Consider the following 21,926-nt stretch of genomic DNA (forward strand, 5'->3'; position numbering starts at 1 on the left):
TCCAGCCTGGGGTCATCCATTTCCCCACCTTCCGCCCTTATGAGGTCTGTCACCTTGTGTGGGTCCTCCGGCTGTGTGAACATCTAAACCTGTGGCTTTGTACAGAACCCAGTTAACCTCTGACCCCGGCCTCCACTGTGAGGATGTTATTTATGTCCATAATTGGGGGCATGTATTGTGTTGGGGTAAATGGTTGAGGAGCAGGGGAGGGTGACCCATTTGCACCAGTATGCACCCCCAAGCCCAACACCGGCCCACCGCCCCCGCTCTTCTCCATATAGACATTCCTCTCAAAGCTTTATCAGGGGGAGGTTCATTTACCCATTCATCCATGCATACGTTCCTTTTGTTTACTCACTCATTCCTTCATCCCTCCATTTACTCTGCAGTACACCAACAAAAGGAGGTTCGCCGAACACAGAACAACAGCGGCTCATGCGACCAGGCAGACAGACAGGTAGGCAGACGGACACAAACAGATAGACACAGACAGATAAACAGGCCCCAGGCGACCTTGTCCTTGTGCTTTGGGGTGTTAGAGGCCCAGAGAGCACGGTTGTGTGTAACTTCCACAAGCTGCATCCAACATGGGAAATGATACATTAACCCAGAGGGGACCTTGATGACCTCTGCTTTCCCACAAGGGGCTCGCTGTTTGAGGCCACAGGTCGGCCCCCAATCAGACATATAGGACAACACCACCTCATGAGGCAATGGGAACATACTCGTTTGTCGTTTCTCTTAAAATCCCCCGAATCCCACATCATGAAACGCCATAATTCTCTTTAATGCATCACTTCCTAAAACCACAAAATGTAAGGTTTGCCTACATTAACTCAAGAGATTTTGGTGCATCCGCTCACTGTTAAAAATAACCTCTGAAATCTCCAGCTGTGGACACAGATGTTGCCCGTGCATGTGGGAGACTCCAAACACACACACACACACACACTGATGTATTTATAGTACTCGTATTCCATAGGAAGAGCCACAATGGAAGTTGTTTGCATACTCTACTGCCAATGCCCTTGTGCATGGCACTAGCCGTGCTTCACGGATGGGTGGAGTTCACTAATACTATAAAGAATGCGCGTTTTAACATCATCTGCATTCTTTTTTTTTGACTCAATATTTCATGAAAAGTATCGATAGGTATCGTTTTGTCTGATGAAAATAACTTTTATTTTATTATATTTGCGATGGAAAGAATGAGCAGACCTTCCTCACCGCCACTCCTGTTAAATATAATCCGGGTCAAGATGCCTCCACCTTCTGTCCCACTCGGCCTGGAGCTCTCTCACAGCCTCAGAAGAATCATCCAGAAGGATGTGAGACGACGGGAATCAAAGAGCCCCGAAACAGTTTGCCGGACAAAAACCCCCACCAAACGTCTCTCCAACAACACAAAACAAGAGCATCTCGTGTTGTGGCAGAGGACAGTGCAGGGCTAGCCCGGACTAAATCCCAGCACGGAGAGGGGGAAGCCATGCAAGCCTGACGTGACTGCAGTCCAGAGGAGATAGGACGGCATGTTCTGGCTGCAGGGGACCAGAGCACGCACACACACACACACACACACACACACACACACACACACACACACACACACACACACACACACACACACACACACACACACACACACACACACACACACACACACACACACACGATGGTAACAGCCCCACATCTCTGAAAACTCCTCAAGGTAGACAGACAGAATGGCTGGCTGGCTGCGACTGCACTGGTTTTTCTGACCAGCTGACTCTCAGTCTGGCTCAGCCTCTCAGGCTGCATCTCCATCCGTCTTTCTGGTTGGTCAGTCTGGCTGGCCTCTCTCAATCCATCTATCAGACTCTGTGTCTGTCTTCCATTCATTCCCTGTCCATCTATCAATCCATCCTGTGCCCATCCATCTGGTCAAGGAAGTCGCAGATGACATCTCCAGGGTACAAGGTTAGCGGACTCACCTTGGAAAGATACAGGTATAGTCATGTAATACAATGTGATGCAGATGTCCCTCATACACTGAATCCCAAACACATCCAGAATCTGACCAGCTCCCACTGCATGAGACAAATTCAGGAATTCAGCCACTGACATTCCTGAAGATGCTGTGGTCGCCCGCAGTCACCCGCAGTAGAGCTGCACAATTTGGTAAAAAAGTCATATTGCGATTATTGTGGACAATATTGCGATTGTGATATAATAAACAAATGGTGTCATGAGTCTACTTGCTTGGTTATCAAGGAAAATGCACACAGATGGCTGATAATTTTAAAATGTTTATTTCTCAACTCAAACATACAAACTTAAACTAGCATAAAAAAATACAAAAACTAAAAAATGTGTACAGTACTGTTACAATAACAATATTTTACAAAATTAAATAAATAATAAATTAAAAAAATCAAAATAAAGGCATCTCTGCAGTGCAGAAATTTGTTAGGTTTTCTCAATAGTACAACTAAATAAAATAAATGGAATAAATAATAAAATACACATTTTTAAAAAAATATTTATATATATATATATTTTGCACTTTTTAAAAAAAATTAAATCACAGCCTTTTGCGGTTATACAATCGCAAAGGCTGATATCGCGATTGCGATTAAATAAATCGTGCAGCACTAACCCGCAGCATTTCAATATTACATCCAGGGTCACGAAAGAGGGGGAGAGGGGTCCAATCCCATCTCAATTCCTACCAACAAATATAGTTGTGTAATAGAAAACAAACAATACAGGGCCGCTCAAGCAGTTTAGATATAAAGCTGCTGTTAGGGCTTAATCAATATTGAATATACTGGCTGGCCTATAAACTGGTTAATCTTCTGTAGCTGCACAAAACCAATTTCAAAGCATATTTAGAGAAACAATCTGATTACCAAGGAAATACTACTGGTGTACCCGACCCGAACACATTAAATTCTCCAGGAATCGGCAACTACACACAGTCTAACACACACAGACTTTTGTAATGCTAAAAGTAGGAAGGTGGGTGGATAAACCAGGAAAAAAATACATTTACTACTCTGCTGACAAATCAAGGCATCGTCTTCTGAATTCACTTTACTTGACTACATGACCTTGTGTAGCACATCCATTAATTTATAGCCAATAGCGAGAAGGGTTTGGATAAGGTCACTGTTAGGGGAGTTGACCAGGAAGTAGAGGGGAGAGAGGTCTCCTTTGCTCTCTCAACATGCGCGCGCACACACACACACACACACACACACACACACACACACACACACACACACACACACACGTGCCAAAATGATGTAATCTGTTCTCCTGAGTACAAGGGACTGCACAGGCGATTGTGCAGTCGTGTACAATGGTCAATATTGTATAGTGCCAATAATGTAGCGTTGCATAACTGTCAATAATGTCTCTACCTCGACTGTCTATGATCTTTACATTCACCTTTTTCATTTACATTTCTATTACACCTGTGCCACTCTGATTTTCCGTTCAGGATTAATCAAGTAGATCTGACATGTTCTTATCGAATGCCAAACACCTAGGTGTTTGAGTGTTGTTGCACAATGTGAGTTGAGAGGAGTAAAGCCAGGTGCCTGCATAGGGAATTAGGAGCTCAGCTGGGGTGACATCATCACTTCGTAACTAAGGGCAACGACAGCACCCGCAGGAAACACCATCACAGACCCACTTCCTGTTTGCAGGAAACAGCTCCAGCTTCCAAAGAAAAGAAAAATCCTTGTACGGTGTAACGGTCATTTTGCTTAAGAACCCCGAACAAAAGCTCCTCCGACACAGGAAGAGAGAGAGAGGGAGAAAGGGAGAGGGAGGGAAAAAGGGAGAGAGAGTCTTTGAGTTCCTTCCTGTAGAAAGCCACCAGGTCTAGAAGGTAGGAAACAAATTGGACCTCAAACTGAAGCCCTGAAACCAACAGCAGCTTCAAGGACATAAAAATCCTGACTTGTACTTTTACAATTCCTACATTCTCCCCAACAAAGAAACCACTCTCTTTCAGACAGAGCAGGTGGATCATCCATAAGTATAGGATATAAGAAAATGAAAGAATTGATCCCTTCAGGATTTTTATCATCCCGATGATATACTTGCTTTTATTTCTTAACATTCCAGCCTCAGGTTGTACTGCAGGGGGAATGAAAACACACACTCACACACACACACACAAAACTAATCCTTTAACAGTGGGAATCGGCCAAGCAGCGAGGTCTCACTACAGCGCTCAAATCTCCCATAATGCACTCTGCCTTATGTGGAACCAGCTAGCAAAACAAACATCTGTGCAGAACAGGAGTAGTTATGTGTGCACACACCCAAACACACGGGTACACACACCAACACGCCAGATGTTTTGTAGGGCAATGGCAATGTGGCTGTGTGTGTTTCAGTGAAATATCTGCAAGGGAGAGTTAGAGGATGGTAACGGTTAACGATATCCTGTCAGCGTGCTACCATCAGATTTCTTCCACACGACAGAGATGACACGCTCTCGGCCCTCCTTCTGACCAGGATTAATCACCAACAACGTCATCCTCCGACCCGTCATTTTCAAGTAGAAAACAATCTTTTCTTAACCAGAAAACAGTGGGAGACTGTGCTATAATAAGGTCTGTGGGAGAAGGAGACATTTCAATAGAAAATATTTAATCTCTTCAAGTGTTCTCCGGCTCTTGGCAATCAAGTCTATTAATAGCAACATCTCAGCATAGGCGACTAGAATAGAAGTGTGTGTGTGTGTGTGTGTCTGTGTGTGTGTGTGTGTGTGTAACACACAATATATATAATGTTAAAACTAATTATAATTGCCTAAGAAAATCACCATGGTGATAGACCCCTCCCCTAGTTTCACCATAGTGTCACCCATCGTTACAGCCCATCTATCTATGGCAACCAAATCTCTAGCCTCCCATTGGATCCCGCAGGTAGGGCAGCAGCACATTGGACTTCTAAACAACATGAGACACAGGCACCATGAGCCTGTTCAAAGCACCTTGTATTTTGATTTCGCAATGTACAATGCAAATGTTGCGCCTACACTCATTATATTTGCATTTAAATTACCAGCTAAATATGCATTTTCGCTCATAAGAAAGACTTCCTTTGGTACACAACCATTCTCTGATATGTGGGTTGGATTCTAAAAACATGCTTACAATTTTTTAGTTTTACACAATTTTCTTTTAAACAAAATGGGATCTGCTTTGCAAAATAATCTAAACAGGAAAACATTCTGTGCGTGCGTATGCGTCCCTTCTACCGAACCCATAGGCTCTACGACGGGCTCACCCCACAAGGTGGACCGCGGACACAGGAACAACCCCAGCTGTTCGCTGCAAGTCACAACGCATGACTCCAGCTCCGTGGCTGCACCCAACACGAGGCTGATCGGAGAGGACAGGGCTGCATGTGGGAAGCGCACGTCTGGGTCCCAACGTGTGTGTGTGTGTGTGTGTGTGTGTGTGTGTGTGTGTGTGTGTGTGTGTGTGTGTGTGTGTGTGTGTGTGTGTGTGTGTGTGTGTGTGTGTTTGTGTGTGTGTGTGTGTGGAATGGATAAGGATAGCCGGCCACAAGGCAGAGGATGTTGACAATGAGGGTGGGGGTGGTGGTCTTGGTGATGAAGGTGATGATGCAGGTCTGAGTCACCGATGTTGCTGACTCACCCAAATCACCAAGGTCAGAAATTGGCCATGATGTCATACAGGAAGGAAGCACATGTGCAGGTATACGCGCGCACACACAAACACACACACACACCATATAGCCATCAACTATCACACGACAGCTATTGCTATAATAGCGAGGCTAGGAACACAAATCGTAATCCTGGATTTTGGATTAAAATGTTAATCTGAGCCATGTTTCCTCCTCCGTGGTGTCCGGTGAAGGATGAAGGGACGAGGGTGGAGGGTGGAGTACCACCAAGGGACTCATCCTCCACCTAACCTCCCCGCCACTAACAGAACCAGGAGTAGAATAGAACTGCTCAGAATACTCTGATCAGCATAATAACAGAACAAATCCACCAACCAAATTAAAACCAAGTCCTTTTTTCTTGGATAACTGATTGTCTTTTTAATCAACTTAAATGAATTGGCCCAACCCAACATCAAAAATAATTGCATCTATATTTTCGGTTGAACAAATTATACTGCCCCTAATATTTCTTGCTTCACACAGCTAAAGCCGTCTAAAAATGTCACAACATCATTGCCTATCAAACACAAAAACACAATTGATCTTTTCATAACCGGTCCTAATAGATCTGCTAAACAAATACCGTGACCACTCATTTTGAAAAGCAACACATCACACATGAGATTCTGAGTCAGGGGATCCTGCAGGGCATTTAAGGTCAGGTGTTGATCCTAGGAGAATTCAAATGATTTCCAAGAACTAAAGAACCGTTGAGCACCACTGCCTGGTCCCACTGACCCAGAAACACAGCTAGGCTCGGCCATACTAAAGCCCTGTCTCAGTATTGTCCCCATTTCCTATCACTCTGTTATACTAGTTTCTGGGTAGGGTTGTGCGTGTGTCACAATTTGGCACTACAAATGGGTTGTTTCATGCAGACGCCGGTTCTGTAAGGCACCACAGAATGCATTTCCATTTTGATTTGAATAATGGCCGCCAACACTCGATAACTGGGTAAGAATGTCTTCACATAAAAAAACAATTACATTATTTATTCATCATGTCAAAATTTTTACAAGTTGGCCATTGACTATACCTGACCAAGTCGTTTAGAGTCAGAGTCAATCCCATTTGTACCGTTTCTCTCCCCCCTCTGGCTCCATTCAGGACTTATTCGGAGGGTCCACTGGGAGCTCACGGGGCAGCTCTAACCAGAGCCTTCTGGGACTGGGTTCAAGCTTAGCTAGAGTTAACTGTGAAGGGCAGCACCCGTGGCAAACCGATGACAAGTCAGCCCCACTGCGTGCTCTGTGCCTGGGGAGAGGAGCAGCAGTCACCAGCCCCAATGAGGACAGCGCTATCTTACAGCTGGGTTTGACCTTTAACCCCAAGCACCCTCGTTATGGAGCATGGGTCATTGTTGCTAATTCTGTTGGGTTCAAGGGTCGGGGATGGGGCCCAGGACAGAGATAATGTAAAGGAGAGTTTATCTGCTAGCCCAGCCATCTCGCCATTTAGAGTGGGCTGAAAATAGGCCAATCAGCATAGAGAGAGGGTTTCTTTTCCGAGGCACTTGTCAAGGTACATCATGCGTTGTGTAATACAACATCTGTCTGTGTTACCCGTTTTCTGTGCCCACACAGGAGCGCTTAGCAGGCATCATGCTGGTTTTTACAATATTCTCATACACACACACACCCTCTTAATGGTGGAACAAGCTATAAACAGAGAAAACACACAGGCCGTAGAAACTGACACACCCTCCTCTAGCTTCGACGGTAAGGGCGTTATAGAGTGTCGTCATGGGAATGCCTCAAACCGACCAATGACAGCTCAGGCCATTATCAGCTCTCAGCACCCCCCCCCCGCCCCCTCTTCCCACAATGGATTTTGCGCCGCAGAGGAATGTAATGATAAGGAAGCAACACACACACACACACACACACACACACACACACACATACACACAGTGAGCCTGGTTACCCCTCTGTGTGACTGTCTTGGTAAAAAAGGGAACGACATAGGGAGTATCCTCGCTGTGTTTTGATATTTCCTCAGTATTTAACATTGTGTGACCTGACCAGCAGGGCCTGCCAGCAGGGGAGTGATAGTGTTGGGGGAGGCTCCAAACTGCCCGGCCACTGGAAGAGGAAAATCAAACACAGCCGAGCAGATATTAAACAAGAACTACGTGACACACCCTCAGTAGAAAACACACACATGGAACAACAGAGTACGGAAAAGTACGAAACACACACACACACACACCAAAAAAAAACATGCCAGCTAACACAAACACAGAAAAAAAAACAGAATACACAGTGAGTCGAGCATGAAACAAAGGCGATATTCAGCAGGGGGTCCTTGAGGCTGTTGATGTTAGCTGGCCTCTGCAGTGCATTGGGGGGGGGCATCATTAGCCCCCCGCAACCATGGACAAACATGGCCGCCGGAGCGCTCCTTGACTCGCTCTCAGAACTCTCTGACATCACCACAAACCCCACCACCGTGTTGAAAGAGCCATTGAGGCCGGATGTATGATCGTTATCGTGTTCGCACAATAATTGTGCCCTCTGTATGATCAATAATGACAATTATTGAGTCCAATTATGGACGATAGTTGTATCATTTTCTGACACTAGGTGTTAGTAGTTGTATTAGGTGTTGGCTTCATCCTTTAAAGGGGACACATTATGAAAACAACACTTGGGATTTGGGGTGTTGTTTTGGGTCTCCGGTGCTCCCACACGCATACAAACTTTGAAAAAAGTCTGTACATGATTTTTTGAGTGAGATATGCATTTCTGAAACTACCCCGCCTACAGTTACCAAACGAGCGAGTCAGTTTCGCCGCCCCCTCCTACCTAGAAAGGGGGCACAGTTGAATATTACCTCCCACTTCCCTACTCCCCTCCAATCAGAGCATAGCTAAGATGTTGATGCCCAGCGAATGAGCAGCTCCGGCGGGGGGAACCCGGCGGCAGCTCAGCTCGGGGAGTACAATCCCTTTCTCTGCCGGACCGCCGAGCTCCCCCCGCCGGAGCTGCCGCCGAAGCTTCGGCGGCGGGAGCTGTGGTGGTTAGTGAGGTCCCCCCTTCACTGTAAAAGCGTCTTTGAGTGTCTAGAAAAGCGCAATATAAATTCAATCCATTATTATGGAGGATAAAGGGATGTACTCCCGGAGCTGAGCTGCTGGACTGCCGCCGAGCTACCCCCGCCGGACTTTTCAGCTCGCGGAGGACACCCGCCGGAGCAGGCGGAAAGCTTTGGCGGCAGTTCAGCTCCCGGAGTACACCGCCGGACCTCCCTGACGGCTTCGACGGCGGCCGGACTGCCGCCGACAACTCAGTCCGGCAACCCAGCTCCCGAAGTACAATCCCTTTCTCCTCCATGTCGCGGTTCATGGACTTCAGAGAGTCAAGGCTGTTGGGAAAAATAGTCTGCCTAGTTACTTGAACAGATAAACTGAGACGGAGAGGAGATAAAATTGTCGGCACGAGGGCCTCGGATTTATTTAGTAAGGTGAAAAAGGTTATACTGAGCTATAGAGCGTAAGAGATCGATCGAGCGAAAATGTCTAAGTCCCTAACAGCGCTGAGGTCGTCCGGAGCTTCGCCTCCGTAGAGGTTCTGCTTCAAATGAGCGTCATGTCCCTTCAGAGTGTATCAGTCTTATGTGTTTTCTTCTAGCGAATTGTGTGATGCGAGTTGTGTGTGTCAAGGCTGGTGTGGGGGTTTCTCGAGAACACCTGCCTGGCCTTGAGCACCCCGGGCTGTGGCCGAGTGTTATCAGCCGATAGATTCGAATGAGTGTGTGCATTGTGTGAGCATCTGAAGGCCCCTCACGTTGGGACATGTCTTCACCATTGGCCTTAACGTGTGCCTATATCTGAGACGTCAGACGCGGTCTTTATGATTCATAATATCATCCGAGGTGCACATAGCTTTTGGCCGTGATATTAGATATAATATTATATAAATACCCATACATAATATTATTATTATTATATAATATTATATAGATATAGAGCTCCAGGAGTTCGCAAACGGCAACAATCCCTTCTCCTCTATGCTGTGGTTCAGTCTGACAGCTCATTGGTCAATGTGCAGCAGCTCATTTGCATTAAAGCTACAGACACCAGAAACATTCTGAAGGGACTGAAACAGAGGGGAATAGCGGTAGGCGGGATTCTTCTTCCTAAAAGCTATTTCCAGCAAACAGCTTCAAAAACATGATTTCTGGAACTCAAATACTATGTTTACTCCTTTAAAATGAAATTCCCCAACCTGATAAGGATATTCAAATAGGGATCCTATGTCTGTGTTTACGCTTCTCTTCTCACATGACGTCTCTCTAGCCAATCAGGCTTGTTGTGAGGGTGAACTTGATTCACGTGCACAATCTCCATGTAGACGCTGAACAGATACAACTCGTTTTGTTATGGTACACTCGTACAGCCTTCAGTTTATTGAAGACCTATGCTTTTGTTTTCAATGTTAGTAGTCACGAAAGACTTCCACCTCCAACGCATCAAATTCTAATACATCAGCAATTACTTTCTTAATTTTTTTGGTTTGATTTCTAGGTGACGTCAAATAGTCGTTTGCCTCAATGAAAGTGTTTTCTTTAATGATCTCTTGACCCAAGTTAATACTTGGGTACCATCATTTACTTCAAAATACGATTATTTAAGCCTCTGGTATGATACTGTAACCTTTCCAATATGGCAACTATGGGCAGAACTGAAGGTTAACAATCCTCATTATGTTGTAAGGGGTTATTAAGGTCAAAATCCATCTTTGGAACAGCACTGGCATTACACTTAACAAAGAGAGAAGTGTCAGCGTTATAACATTGATCGTGATGTAGTGTGCACATACACACACAAGCAAAAACAAACACACATACCGAAAACCTGAGAACCCTCAATACTACAACAGCCAGTCAAATTGACATGACCTCAAACAAGAGGCCGAGCCCACTACAGCCCCGTTCCTGATCAGTGTGAGGAATTCTGGGACAATGGGAATGTTGTGGTTTAGGATCCAAAGGGAATTAATGAGTTACTGTCAAAGCGCCCAGTTCCCACCCTCCCCTGCACAGGGCTGGGTGGGGCAAGGGCGTGTTTGCATACACGTAACTAATTAAGGAGTGTGTTTGCTTATATATGACGTACCTCACATGTGTTTCATATAATAAAGACAACTGTATTTGTATTATTTTTACATCAATAGACGAATATTATTTATTTTTGTTCATAAATTTAATGTTGCACATGAAACATGCGTATGTGCGCACAACAATTATTAAACAAGCTATTTGGTTACAGATACCATTCCTAAACTGAAAGATGAGACAGGAATTCAACACAACTATTAATGATGTCATGTGATATGAATATGTGATATTATTTATGAAATCAAATGATTTTCAGAGAATGCTAGCATACCACACAAGCTCAAATGTGACTCAATGGTATGCAAAATGCATATTTTTTTCATGTTATACACAAGTCTTTACGATATTATAATTATTGTTCCTCCATAGTTTGGGGCATTGGAAACCAATTAAAAACATTAGTTTAATTATAAATAAGATAAATAATGAGCCTCCATCCAAGACGCCCATACTAAACTGCCATTGCGTTATGGAAGATACCAAATGAGGGGAGAGGGCGGGGGAAAGGTTGCACATACTGGATGGAGGAAACAGTCATAGACACGAGAGAAAACTGTCAACTCTCCACTGCCATACAGCTCAGAAGAGGGGGTGACGTGTCTGAATGACACTTCAAAAATGGCTGCCCTTGAAAAAAAGGGTTCAACTCCATTAGTTTCCTCCAAAGCCATGTTCCAGCCTAATCCCTCCAAATCCTACAGCATCCAGTCTCCAAAGAAATGAAGGGACGAGCAGCGTTACGCGATGAGGCTGATAGCTCTGCGTCAGCCTAAACAGGAAGCCTAACATCCCCACTGGAGAGACTTCTGGTCATCAGCTTTGATTCATTTGGTTCACTCAACACTCACTCTCCACACAAAGACAAGTTCTTCATTTCATTTATACACATTCCTCGCTCACGGTCCAACTCCCTCTCTCTTTCCATCTCTCTTTCTCTTGCATGTTCATCTGTCCTCTAGAAGAACTAACAGTGTCACGTCAATGAAGTGAGAGAGACAAAAAGCGGAGGGAGAGAGAAAGAACAGAGAGGCATTTGGGGCAAAAAGCCTTAGGACCAATCTGTTCTGAATGTCTCGCTCTCTGACTCTCCCTCACGCTCTCTCTATCGCGCCCTCTCTCTCTCTCACCAGCTGAGCTCCAACATGCATTACTCCCCTGCCTCATTCATCCACACACACACACCAAAATCCCATGTTCTGCTCGATAAATCCCCCCCGCCACCACAGACACACACACCTGTCGGCCAACCAGGATGCTAGGTTGGTCCACTTGGCCACGTTAGAAGGGCTGTTACGTAAACACAGTCACATGACCGCTCCATGTGTGGACTCATAACCAAACAAGATCCTAGGACTGATTCTCATTGCTATTTGAATGGAAAATACTAAAACTAAATGATATAACTTTAATATGTTGAATTACTGAAGTTCTTCCTTTAGAGAGCTCTGAAGTTTTTGTTTTTTGTTATGTTTGGCTTGCTTTATATACTTCAGCAAAAGTAGTCTTGGGGTCATTCTCTAATACACTACACAGACTACACAGATATCTGAAACCATACACCAAACCATCCCTAAGGTGGTTTATCACTGAACTGAGGTTTACTGGGGAAGATCCCTAATGGCCGGTGCAGGTCCCCAACTACACTAGATTAAAATCATAACAAGACAGATAAGCCCATTTAACTCGTTTACTGGAAAATAGTTCTTCCGGACTCTGAATAAGCCGGCAGAGTACTGCAGTAGTCCCACCAAACACCAACGTCCTAGGCCAAATAGCTATGAAACAATCGCTTCTAATCGTGATTCAAATGTAACTTTAAGGAGGTGCCTAAAATGCATTTTGTGTCTTATTTTAGATTTCCCCCAGAGAAGTTCAGATTTTCTACAGTTGCTGCTATTTATTCCCTCCAATTCCTTTTATTTCCCAACGCTTTCAATTGATGCCTGAATGGACATGAAAAGCCCACAGGATCCTTTGAGCTTTGATGCTGTGATTCTGGGTGAGAGGAGAGGTCTTAGATTAGAGATACAAACCATGTGACTGAGATTACTCCCAGACCCCAACCCTCCCCCTCCCTTAGCTCTCTTCAAAAGGTATGTCCATTTTTTATGCCTCTCCATCTCAGGGCACCTTTCTTGTTAGGGGTGCATTCCAACTGTGCAATGCCATTCATAATGGTAGGATATTGCTCAGTAAAATTATTAAATAAAATCATTCAACTATAATAACATAAAGGCAAAGTTTAGAGCAGGTCTCCATTAAAGTATGACGCAGTCAAAGGAACATTAATAGGAGGTTCTTAGTTTTGGAGTGTTGTCGAGGAGGTAGATTGTTCTAGGCTGTTAGAGTGGACCAGAGGCAGCAAGGAACGGAAGTGTTTGGGATACTTCGTTCTTACATTGCATTACAGAACCTGCTGTGCCCATAACCTATCAATGAACAGCTCCTCACCTCAGTGGTAACTATACCTCCTCTAGTGCTCATTGGGACAAGAATAGAATAGTCCTGTTTATTTGGAAGCTTCTAACGAGACCCACCGAAGTACACAGGAAGTGGGATCAGGAAAGGAAGTGGTGGGGAGGGGTCTGGGATGAGAGGAAATGCCGCGTGGCAAGTTCTTCCCATGTTCAGATCGGCCATTTTGATAAAGGGGGTCAGGAATGCTAAACGACAAAAGTCCTCGCCTCACCGTCTTCACGGAACTCTTCCAATTAATTCTGGAGGGTTCTGGAGGGATTACGCGGCTTATAAAAACACCGGTGTGTACAGTCAACAGCCCGTCTCAAGCACTATGAGCCTCATCCAAAACAGACCCCAGCTGTGACTCTACGACAACTACGGGAGTGAAATATATGTTTTGGCTATTTTTGCATTTATTCAGCATCATAAAGAGATGGTGCATGAATGGATTCATAAGTAATGAAATCCATTCATGCACTGATTGTCTGATTCCATAAATACTCTAATGGTTTATCCAAACCGTGATGTAGCAAGGGCAGAGCCCAGATGCCCTGTTATGTAACTGCAAACGCACTAGGTAATGCTGAGAAGCCAAAGTATTTGAATACAGCAGATAGCCAGGCTACCCGGTAAGCTAACTCACAGGGCGACCTGCAGGCTGGTCATCATACTGACCTGTAAGCTAAAGGTTAGGCTAAATCATTCTATATGGGGAACCAAAAATGTGGGGTCTTCTTCAAGTTCTTCTTTTAAAAGATTCTGATCTGAATTTAGGCCATCTATATTTAGGGAGTTTTAGTAATCTGAAGTATTTCAAAGTAAATTCAGATAAGAGGGTGACAAAAACAGGAATATGATTTTATCCTTTGGATTAGGGTTAGGGTTAGTGGTAACAGAAGTATGTTCTTCCTCTGGCTGAATATATTTCATTAATATCTCTTGTAAGAATGTTATCACCGTTTGCTCGTTAGATGCAACCACCAATCCTTTTACATCGACATGATAAAAGTAAAAATGCTTTGTTCACAATATGCAATAACCAAGTAGAGAGAAGGAGTAGAGAGAAAACAGAGTTACGAATATTAAATGGCATGCTGTTTTTAAAAAACGTCCCCAAACAGTGGATCAGCAAAATCATGAAAAGAAAAACAGATCACAGCTGATCATTACAAAAGGAAACATGACTGTTCTCTGATTCTGATCTCTGCTCTGGCTGAGAGACGCCAGAGAGTGCTGTGGTCTCGCGCCGGCTGTAGTCACACCAGCGGCCATAGAGCCAGGGTCCTCCAAACAGAGATGGATGTGGTGCCAAGGACACGGGGAACAAAAAGCGTGCCCTCCGTCGCATTCACTGAAGTAATTACATCTTCCTCCTTCAGACATACTAATGGAAGATGAGGAATCATCAAAGCAGAGCAGGGCCCTCACAGGCCGCCACAACCCTGCTAATTAATACACCACAATTATCTAGGAGACAAGATGGAGCCACGTGCATGTAAATCAGCACCCACAGACTCCAAGCGCCATGCACAACAAAGCAGAAAGGCTACTGTGTCCCTTTGTGTGTGTGTGTGTGTGTGTGTGTGTGTGTGTGTGTGTGTGTGTGTGTGTGTGTGTGTGTGTGTGTGTGTGTGTGTGTGTGTGTGTGTTCTAAATGACATTTTCGTGTTTATGTATTCTAAGCCGGAGAGAGCGAAGACCGTCCGTCGTAAAGGGAGGGATGAAGACAGCATTTCATGGGCTGGAGAAGATTACATTAAAATGTCCAGCTTTTAATGTAATCGGTACATCCTGAGGATTAATGCGCTTTTATTTTTTCTAAACACAGCTTTATAGCCAGACTCTTTCTTGAAGTTTAGCAGTGAGACCGGGATGTAGAGACGAAGGCCGGCAGACTCTACCCTGTTTCACTACCTGTACCAGCAGCTCGCATTTAAAACCAAGCTACACAGAGGTAATTATCCAGTGTTAATGAAGCATTAGCAACGCTATATAAAGAGTTGTATTTTTAACTTTATTGTTAATCAGGAATTCCAGTCACATTCCTTGACCCAGCTGGGATGATGCAAAGCTTCAGGGTGACTTATTCATCTTGAGGCTATCTGAATTATTGAAAGCACCATGAGAAGGTAATTTCGTGACTTCTTAAACACAAGGTCAGCATAGCTACAGCTGCCCCTGTTCCTGAACGGCGGTCATAGAAAACCGTTGACCGTTTGTCATGCCTAAAGCTTTTAGTGGGCATGTGACTCACTACGCTGCTATGTGCATCCCAGTTACAGTTACTCCCAGTCTTATCAAAATGTAGGAGATACTGAATGGTCAGTGACTTGACAAACCACAGGGAGTGGACTAATGTGGAAGGTATGCGTTCCACATTGTTGGGTTTCTTTCCCTTTCAACATTACCAACTGTAGGGTTGTATGCATGGTGGCGTCCGTCAGCGAACCTTTCAAGGGTTGGTTGGATGCATGGGGTAGAAGAGAGGCTACATGTGGCTAATCAACCAGTGACCCTTGAATAACAGGCCAATACCACTTGAGAAGGGCCTGTGGTAGCAGTAAGTGCAGGAAATTTGAAACAGGAATTCGCTTCAATATTAGGCAAAGCATTCATGCAGTTGCTTGGTCAAGATCATTGAATAATAACAATAAACGTTAAATGGTTAAAACTGGAAAGTTAATGAAGCATAGAGCAAGACGAACAGCTGACTCAGGATACACTTTTCTCACATTGCAAGAATGCTTAAATGATGCCTTGGGTGTTGAGCTATAACTAATGGCTGCATGGTGCCAAAGTTAGCAACGGCTCTAAAGAGCTATTACTACTGTGTCCATAACTTTCCCTAACCGCAGTCATGTGTGAAGCGGCCTTAGGTTACCCGCTGACAGGGTAGAGATGGTTTCGTCTGAGCAGGAAGAACCGACCAGACCAGAATACCGTCACGTCATTTATATTAACAATACACATTCCTCCTCGCTTGTCAAACAAAGTCACCTCAGGAAATTGCTCTCTAAGTGTGACGATCACAATATCTATATATCACTTTTTATGACTCATATGTAGCCTACGTACAAATAAACACAATAGCAGGTTAACTAGTCGAAATTAAACTGGTATATGGGCGGTTGGTAAACAGACCATCCCGTTGTAGTAATGCGACTTCCCTGCTATATGTGTGTATAACCTACAGGTTGTGTACAGTGCTGTGCACCTGACCCGACACAGATACACCACAGCAACAACTGCACCATGTCCTGAATTAGATATGTAAAAACAACTGGTAGTAAACTGGACTCGAAAACGCATCTTCATAAGCTTGACTTATTTGTTAAATACACACCGTGTGTGTGTGTGTGTGTGTGTGTGTGTGTGTGTGTGTGTGTGTGTGTGTGTGTGTGTGTGTGTGTGTGTGTGTGCATCAACAATCGCTCTTCAAGGATATTTCTATCCAGAGGGAGAGATGTTTTCACAAGAAAATCTTTCGGGCTCCAATATCAACAGGTAGGCAACTACATATGCGGGCCTGATTTACTGTGTGACTAAATATCCCACCAAACTATCCACACAATCTACAGCCAATAACAACTCAACTATTTTAGAATGTAACACGACAGTCAATTAAGACCATATTTAATGAATGCCGATATTTTAACCAACACCGCACCATCCTCTGAAGTTGCATAGCGAGAGTAGGAACTTGTCCAATGTTTTTCCATTACTTAAAAGCTGTTGCTTTAGCAATTGATTCAAGAAACAATTAAGGAAATAAGAAACACTTGTGCCTATACAACTCCATCGGCTACCCACCTTGTTGGACGCTTTGGCAGACATGTTTTCTACTTTTCCTCCACTTTTATCAGCAGCAAGTCAAAGTTTGCGTGATCGCTTGTATTCGTGCGCTTTATTCCTTCTTGTGAATTCCGCCCAGCTGCCGCCACGCCGGGCTACTTTATTTCATTTCATCCAGCACGTCGAGAAACATGACACGAAAAGCCGTGTGGAGGGTCCAAAGTTCATTATCTTCTCTTTCCTTAGTTTTCGCCGGAACCTTACTCCACTCACATGTCGAGTCAAAAAACACGCAAATCGATTAAATTTAAGAAGTAACCCCGGTTGTTTGTGAGGTCGTCGCTCACTATTCGCTGACTGCGAAGTTGGGACGCGTAGACATCACTTGGAGCGTAAATGTAGTAATGTGCAATGGCAGGCTTTGTGTATCTCCCCCTGCTCTCGCCTCTCGGAGCTGTGATCGTGACATGTCTGTCTGGGACGTACCATTCGGCTCGCGGAGGGGGAGGAGCGACGGATCAAAAATGGGGGCAATGCTTTTCGCTGCATGTAAACTCTCTGTCAGACTTGGGGTTTTTCATAGATTAATACCGGTAAACGTTGCTTCAAAATGCCAGCGAGGAAGGATGTTATCTTATCGTATACAAGACCGATGTTAATTGTGTTTAAAAAAAAAGGTGAACCTCAATGTTTTGTCCGGGGATATCCACAGTTTAGGATACAATTGTGAAGAGCAAAGAGGCTTGTGCTTTGCCTGCTGATGCTGAATGTTCACTTTGACTAGTTTGTGTTAATACGGTAGAACTGCACAAAATGTCTCCCAAAGATCACAATAAATTAGAGATAGCTTAAAAGTGCTGATGAAATACTGTGTGTCACGTGTCACGCCATCATTATATATAAATACATAATTATGTCCTAATCTATTATATATTAAGAATAAAAACTACAAGGTCCAATATTTTGAGTAGGCCTACAAACAAAAATAAACCAAATATATATTATATATATTATGTATTATACAACATGATTGAATGAGCCAAAGATGCCTCAACTGGTCTCAAACAAAGTCATAGTTAATCTTATGCCCACAAGGATTTTACACCAACAATTCCAGAAACCCACATGGCAGCCCAGTTAAAAAATCTGTCAAGTCGCGGTTGTTGTAAGTAAACCACAGGAAACCACAGATGCCATTCAGTCAACTTCCTGCGACTCCTCACCCACAGGAAGTGAGTGCTAGCATTGTTTCACACTCAATCATTAGCTATTCTTCACCAAGCAAGACATCCTGATTAACATACATGGTCTTCTGCAGAACAAACCAGCCATTGCAGGAAAAATAACCATGATATCATGGGACCATCCCTGACCTGTACACGGTCGGTTGGTTTAAGCTGGCCCCAGCAATGCATCCTTTTTCTGCTTCCTTTTTTATGTGTACCCTGACAAAAAGGGCAACTACAATTTTCCTGTAAATGACCTTCTTTGTCCTTGTGTGTGGCTGGGAGCTGTTATCTTGGTCACTAGGTAGGAGGTTTATAGGGTTAATTCTCCACAGACTAATCCCCCCCCCTCCCCCTCCCCCATACACACAAACACACACGTACACACATGGCTAGTGCCTAGTCTTCTGGTGGGTCAACTGGGACGAACTCCGGAAAAGCCTGAGAAGACCATCAACAGACAGAGGATTCTTCAGCTGAGAAGGATGTCAAAATAAATAACTTTTTTTTTTTTCTGTGAACTACAACATTAAGAGTTGTCTAGTGGAAAAAGACATCAAGAGAGATACACACTTTATTTTAATGGATGTCAACTTAGCTGTACAATTATTATGTTGACAAGACCACCGAGGGAGATAGACAATTCTTGAATAATCTTTGATCTCTCTTTAAGGTCTACTCAAATGGAGAATTGTCTGACAAGAACATCAAGAGATACGATTCTTCAGTCAAGAAGTCAGACAGCCACGATCCTCGAGGGATTTAAACCCCCGAAGAAAATGTTAAAAAAAAAAAAGCATTCCAAGATTAGATCATGCGCGTGCACATGCACCTGATTATAAATGTACTGTACTCTCAGACAATACCATTGACTAAGAGATAAGGTAAGACAAGAAGAGTCTTATTCTAAAAGACATATATTTATCAATAGAATATCTGCAATTATATGTGGAATACATCTTTTTTATATATATATAATATAACTAGCCTTAAGAGTATTTAATATTTTCTGAGCGTGGCAAATATCTTCTTATGAAATGACATTTTCAATATGGGTAATAGCATATACAGAAAGAAACTGCTGTGGAGCATAAAGCAGTAGCCAAGCAAATTAAGCAAAGACCAGTTACAGAAAAAGGCAGCTGGTGGACAATACATACGAGAATGGACGCCAGTCGATCACTCCTTCTGAAAATCCTGAGACTCCTGTCAGGGTCCATCAACGAGGAGATCAGGATGTTCAGCATGCTCTCTGACGCCTCACCTTTCACAGATCTCCGTAAACCCAGCAGTGCCCAAGTGCAAGCCTCATCCCCAAAGAGATACAACCGGAGAGTCTCCCGCCCTGTTCTGAAGAACAACTACCCTGTTATGAAGACCGTACCCTGTTCTGAAGACCAATCTCCCTGTTCTGAGGACCGTACCCTGTTCTGAAGAACAACTACCCTGTTCTGAAGACCAACCGCGCTGTTCAGGAGACCAACTCCCCTATTATGAAGACCTTACTCTGTTCCGAAGGCCAACCGCTGAAGCCCAACTTCAACACTTTTCGGAATAGCTACCACCCTATTCTAAAGATAAACCACCTTGTTCTGAGGACCTACAACTCGGTTCTTAAGGCAAACTCCCCTATTCTGAAGACCAACTCAAGCTGCATTAAAGATCAACTCTGTTCTCAACAACTACCACTGCTTTGAGCGACCCTCTTCTTGTGAACGAAAACATTGTTTTGAAGAACCAACCACAGTGTTTGAAAGAACAACGACCCTCTTCTTGGGAACAATGCCCGGTTCTGGAGAACAACTGCGATCCACTACTGCTTATCTCCCAACCTCCGCAGCTGTGAACGCTTCCGCGGAGGACAGAGCTGCATTAGTGACACTCCACTACCATCAAAGCTGGAGTCGGCCAGGCAAGCTGCATGCTAACAAAAAAAAAAAACGGACGCTGACACACAAATCGAAACAGACACACAGACACACACCACATACGTTCACGCACACACTCCTCAGGGCCGCCAACAGGAGCAGGGCTCAGGTGTGCTTACGGAAGAGCAGGCACATGGGAAGCCCATAGGTGAAGGCAGCCGTTGATTAGGTACACGTGAAGGGCCGACCGACCCACCGTGCAGCCCTACAGCTACACCACTAATGGATGGTGAAACGGCACAAATCACGTACAGTTGAACCTCACATGCCCACCCACACACGGCAGCCAAAGGGCAGAACGCACTGTTAGGTCCTTTGCTTGCTGTAACAACCTATGCCCTGATATAAAAGTTGATGATTATTTCAATCAATCCCAGACGGGAAATCAGGCAATGCAGGATTTGTACACAGTACCATTGCTAAATCAACAAAATTCAATAAAATTCAATAAATTCAACACAATTAAAGCTTTCCTTAATTGTGTGTTGTGATTTGGAGTGTGTTTTCACATTAGCAATGCCAGCATTGGGGATGTTATTCCATACAATTCTTATTTCCAAAAAATGTGCTTTGTGCTTTTATTTTTTTAGGTAATCTCACCCACCTCTGGCACCCTGGCTGTTTTCCACGGAGGGAAGTTATTTTCCCGCTGTTCATATCTGTCTTGAGTTTAGAGTCTGTAATAGGTGGTCAGGTCCACCTGCAGGCTTTGTTGATTCAGGACATTCCTGCCTGCCTGGCTCTGTGTTTCCATTCCTAATAAGAACCTTCTGGAAATCTCACAGAGCTCTCCTGTTACTGTAGGAGACAGGTAAGCAACAGCCCAGCTCAGCCCAGGAATAACCCAGAAAATACTCACATTACATAACCAAAACATTAAATTACCCAACGAAAAATGGAGAAAAGGGGAAAATTTGTCATTGTAAAAAAGAAAAGAAAAAAGGATACAAAATGGCATATTCCGTGATTAATATTTGCCAGGGTGGAATGTTAATCTTCGAATGAAGGCTGTGAAAGGGGTAGGCAGCAGGGAAGGGGGAGGGGCTAGCACTGTCCTGCCACTGTGAACACGAGTAAACAAACGGTTTCTCCTGGTGAGTGTACATCTGAACCGCCAGATCACAAGTATCATTTGACCGGATTAGTCATCATCGTGCACGTTTTAACTCCAACCAATCAGGCCTTTTGTTGTGGCCTCTGTCGAAACGTATACATAAAAGCGAACCCGGCTTCAGGATTGGGAGTGGAGAGAGCCTTTAACAAGCGTTCGTTACAATAAGGCTAATGTGTTAAAACCACACTACCAGCTGTGGAGTCCACCCGGCTGGTGCAGCCCAACGGACCGACTGACACATTTCATGAGGTGTGAATGAGCCCGGCGGGGTTACAATGTACTCTGAACTCTTCCAGTCCCACTCAAGATAACTTACGACTCTGTTCCCAGAAAGTGGCTCTAAAGCTGATGGCTGTCCCATTAAAGATGTCAAACGTTTCCAGTCACAGCCCCATCCTGCGACTAGTGCTACAGTGATTGGCTGGACAGCTCAATCACCAAGGCTCAGGAGACCCTCTAGCTGGGATGTTTCTATTTCAAGGAAATATGTCCACCTCTGGTGACGATAAGGAACACTGCCTACACTAATGGAGGTGGAGCTATGGTCAAAATGTGTCTTAAGATCTGAACCATGTGATACAATGCTGCCAAACG

At 44.2% G+C, this 21,926-nt stretch overlaps 1 protein-coding gene across 3 annotated transcripts in view; it reads right to left on the reverse strand.

The window, feature by feature from the left end:
• LOC307075738 (tight junction protein 1-like) overlaps positions 1-17,506 on the reverse strand; it is a 53,456-nt gene extending 35,950 nt beyond the window's left edge. For all 3 annotated transcript variants that reach the window (XM_079736424.1, XM_079736425.1, XM_079736423.1), the window contains exon 1: positions 17,083-17,506. In XM_079736424.1, the coding sequence (XP_079592550.1) occupies positions 17,083-17,106 (24 nt within the window). In that variant the 5' untranslated portion in view covers positions 17,107-17,506. The remainder of the gene's footprint in view (positions 1-17,082) is intronic.
• Positions 17,507-21,926: the final 4,420 nt, after the last annotated feature.

The sequence above is a fragment of the Pollachius pollachius genome (genome assembly GCF_949987615.1).
Source record: "Pollachius pollachius genome assembly, chromosome: 5".
NCBI lineage: Eukaryota > Metazoa > Chordata > Actinopteri > Gadiformes > Gadidae > Pollachius > Pollachius pollachius.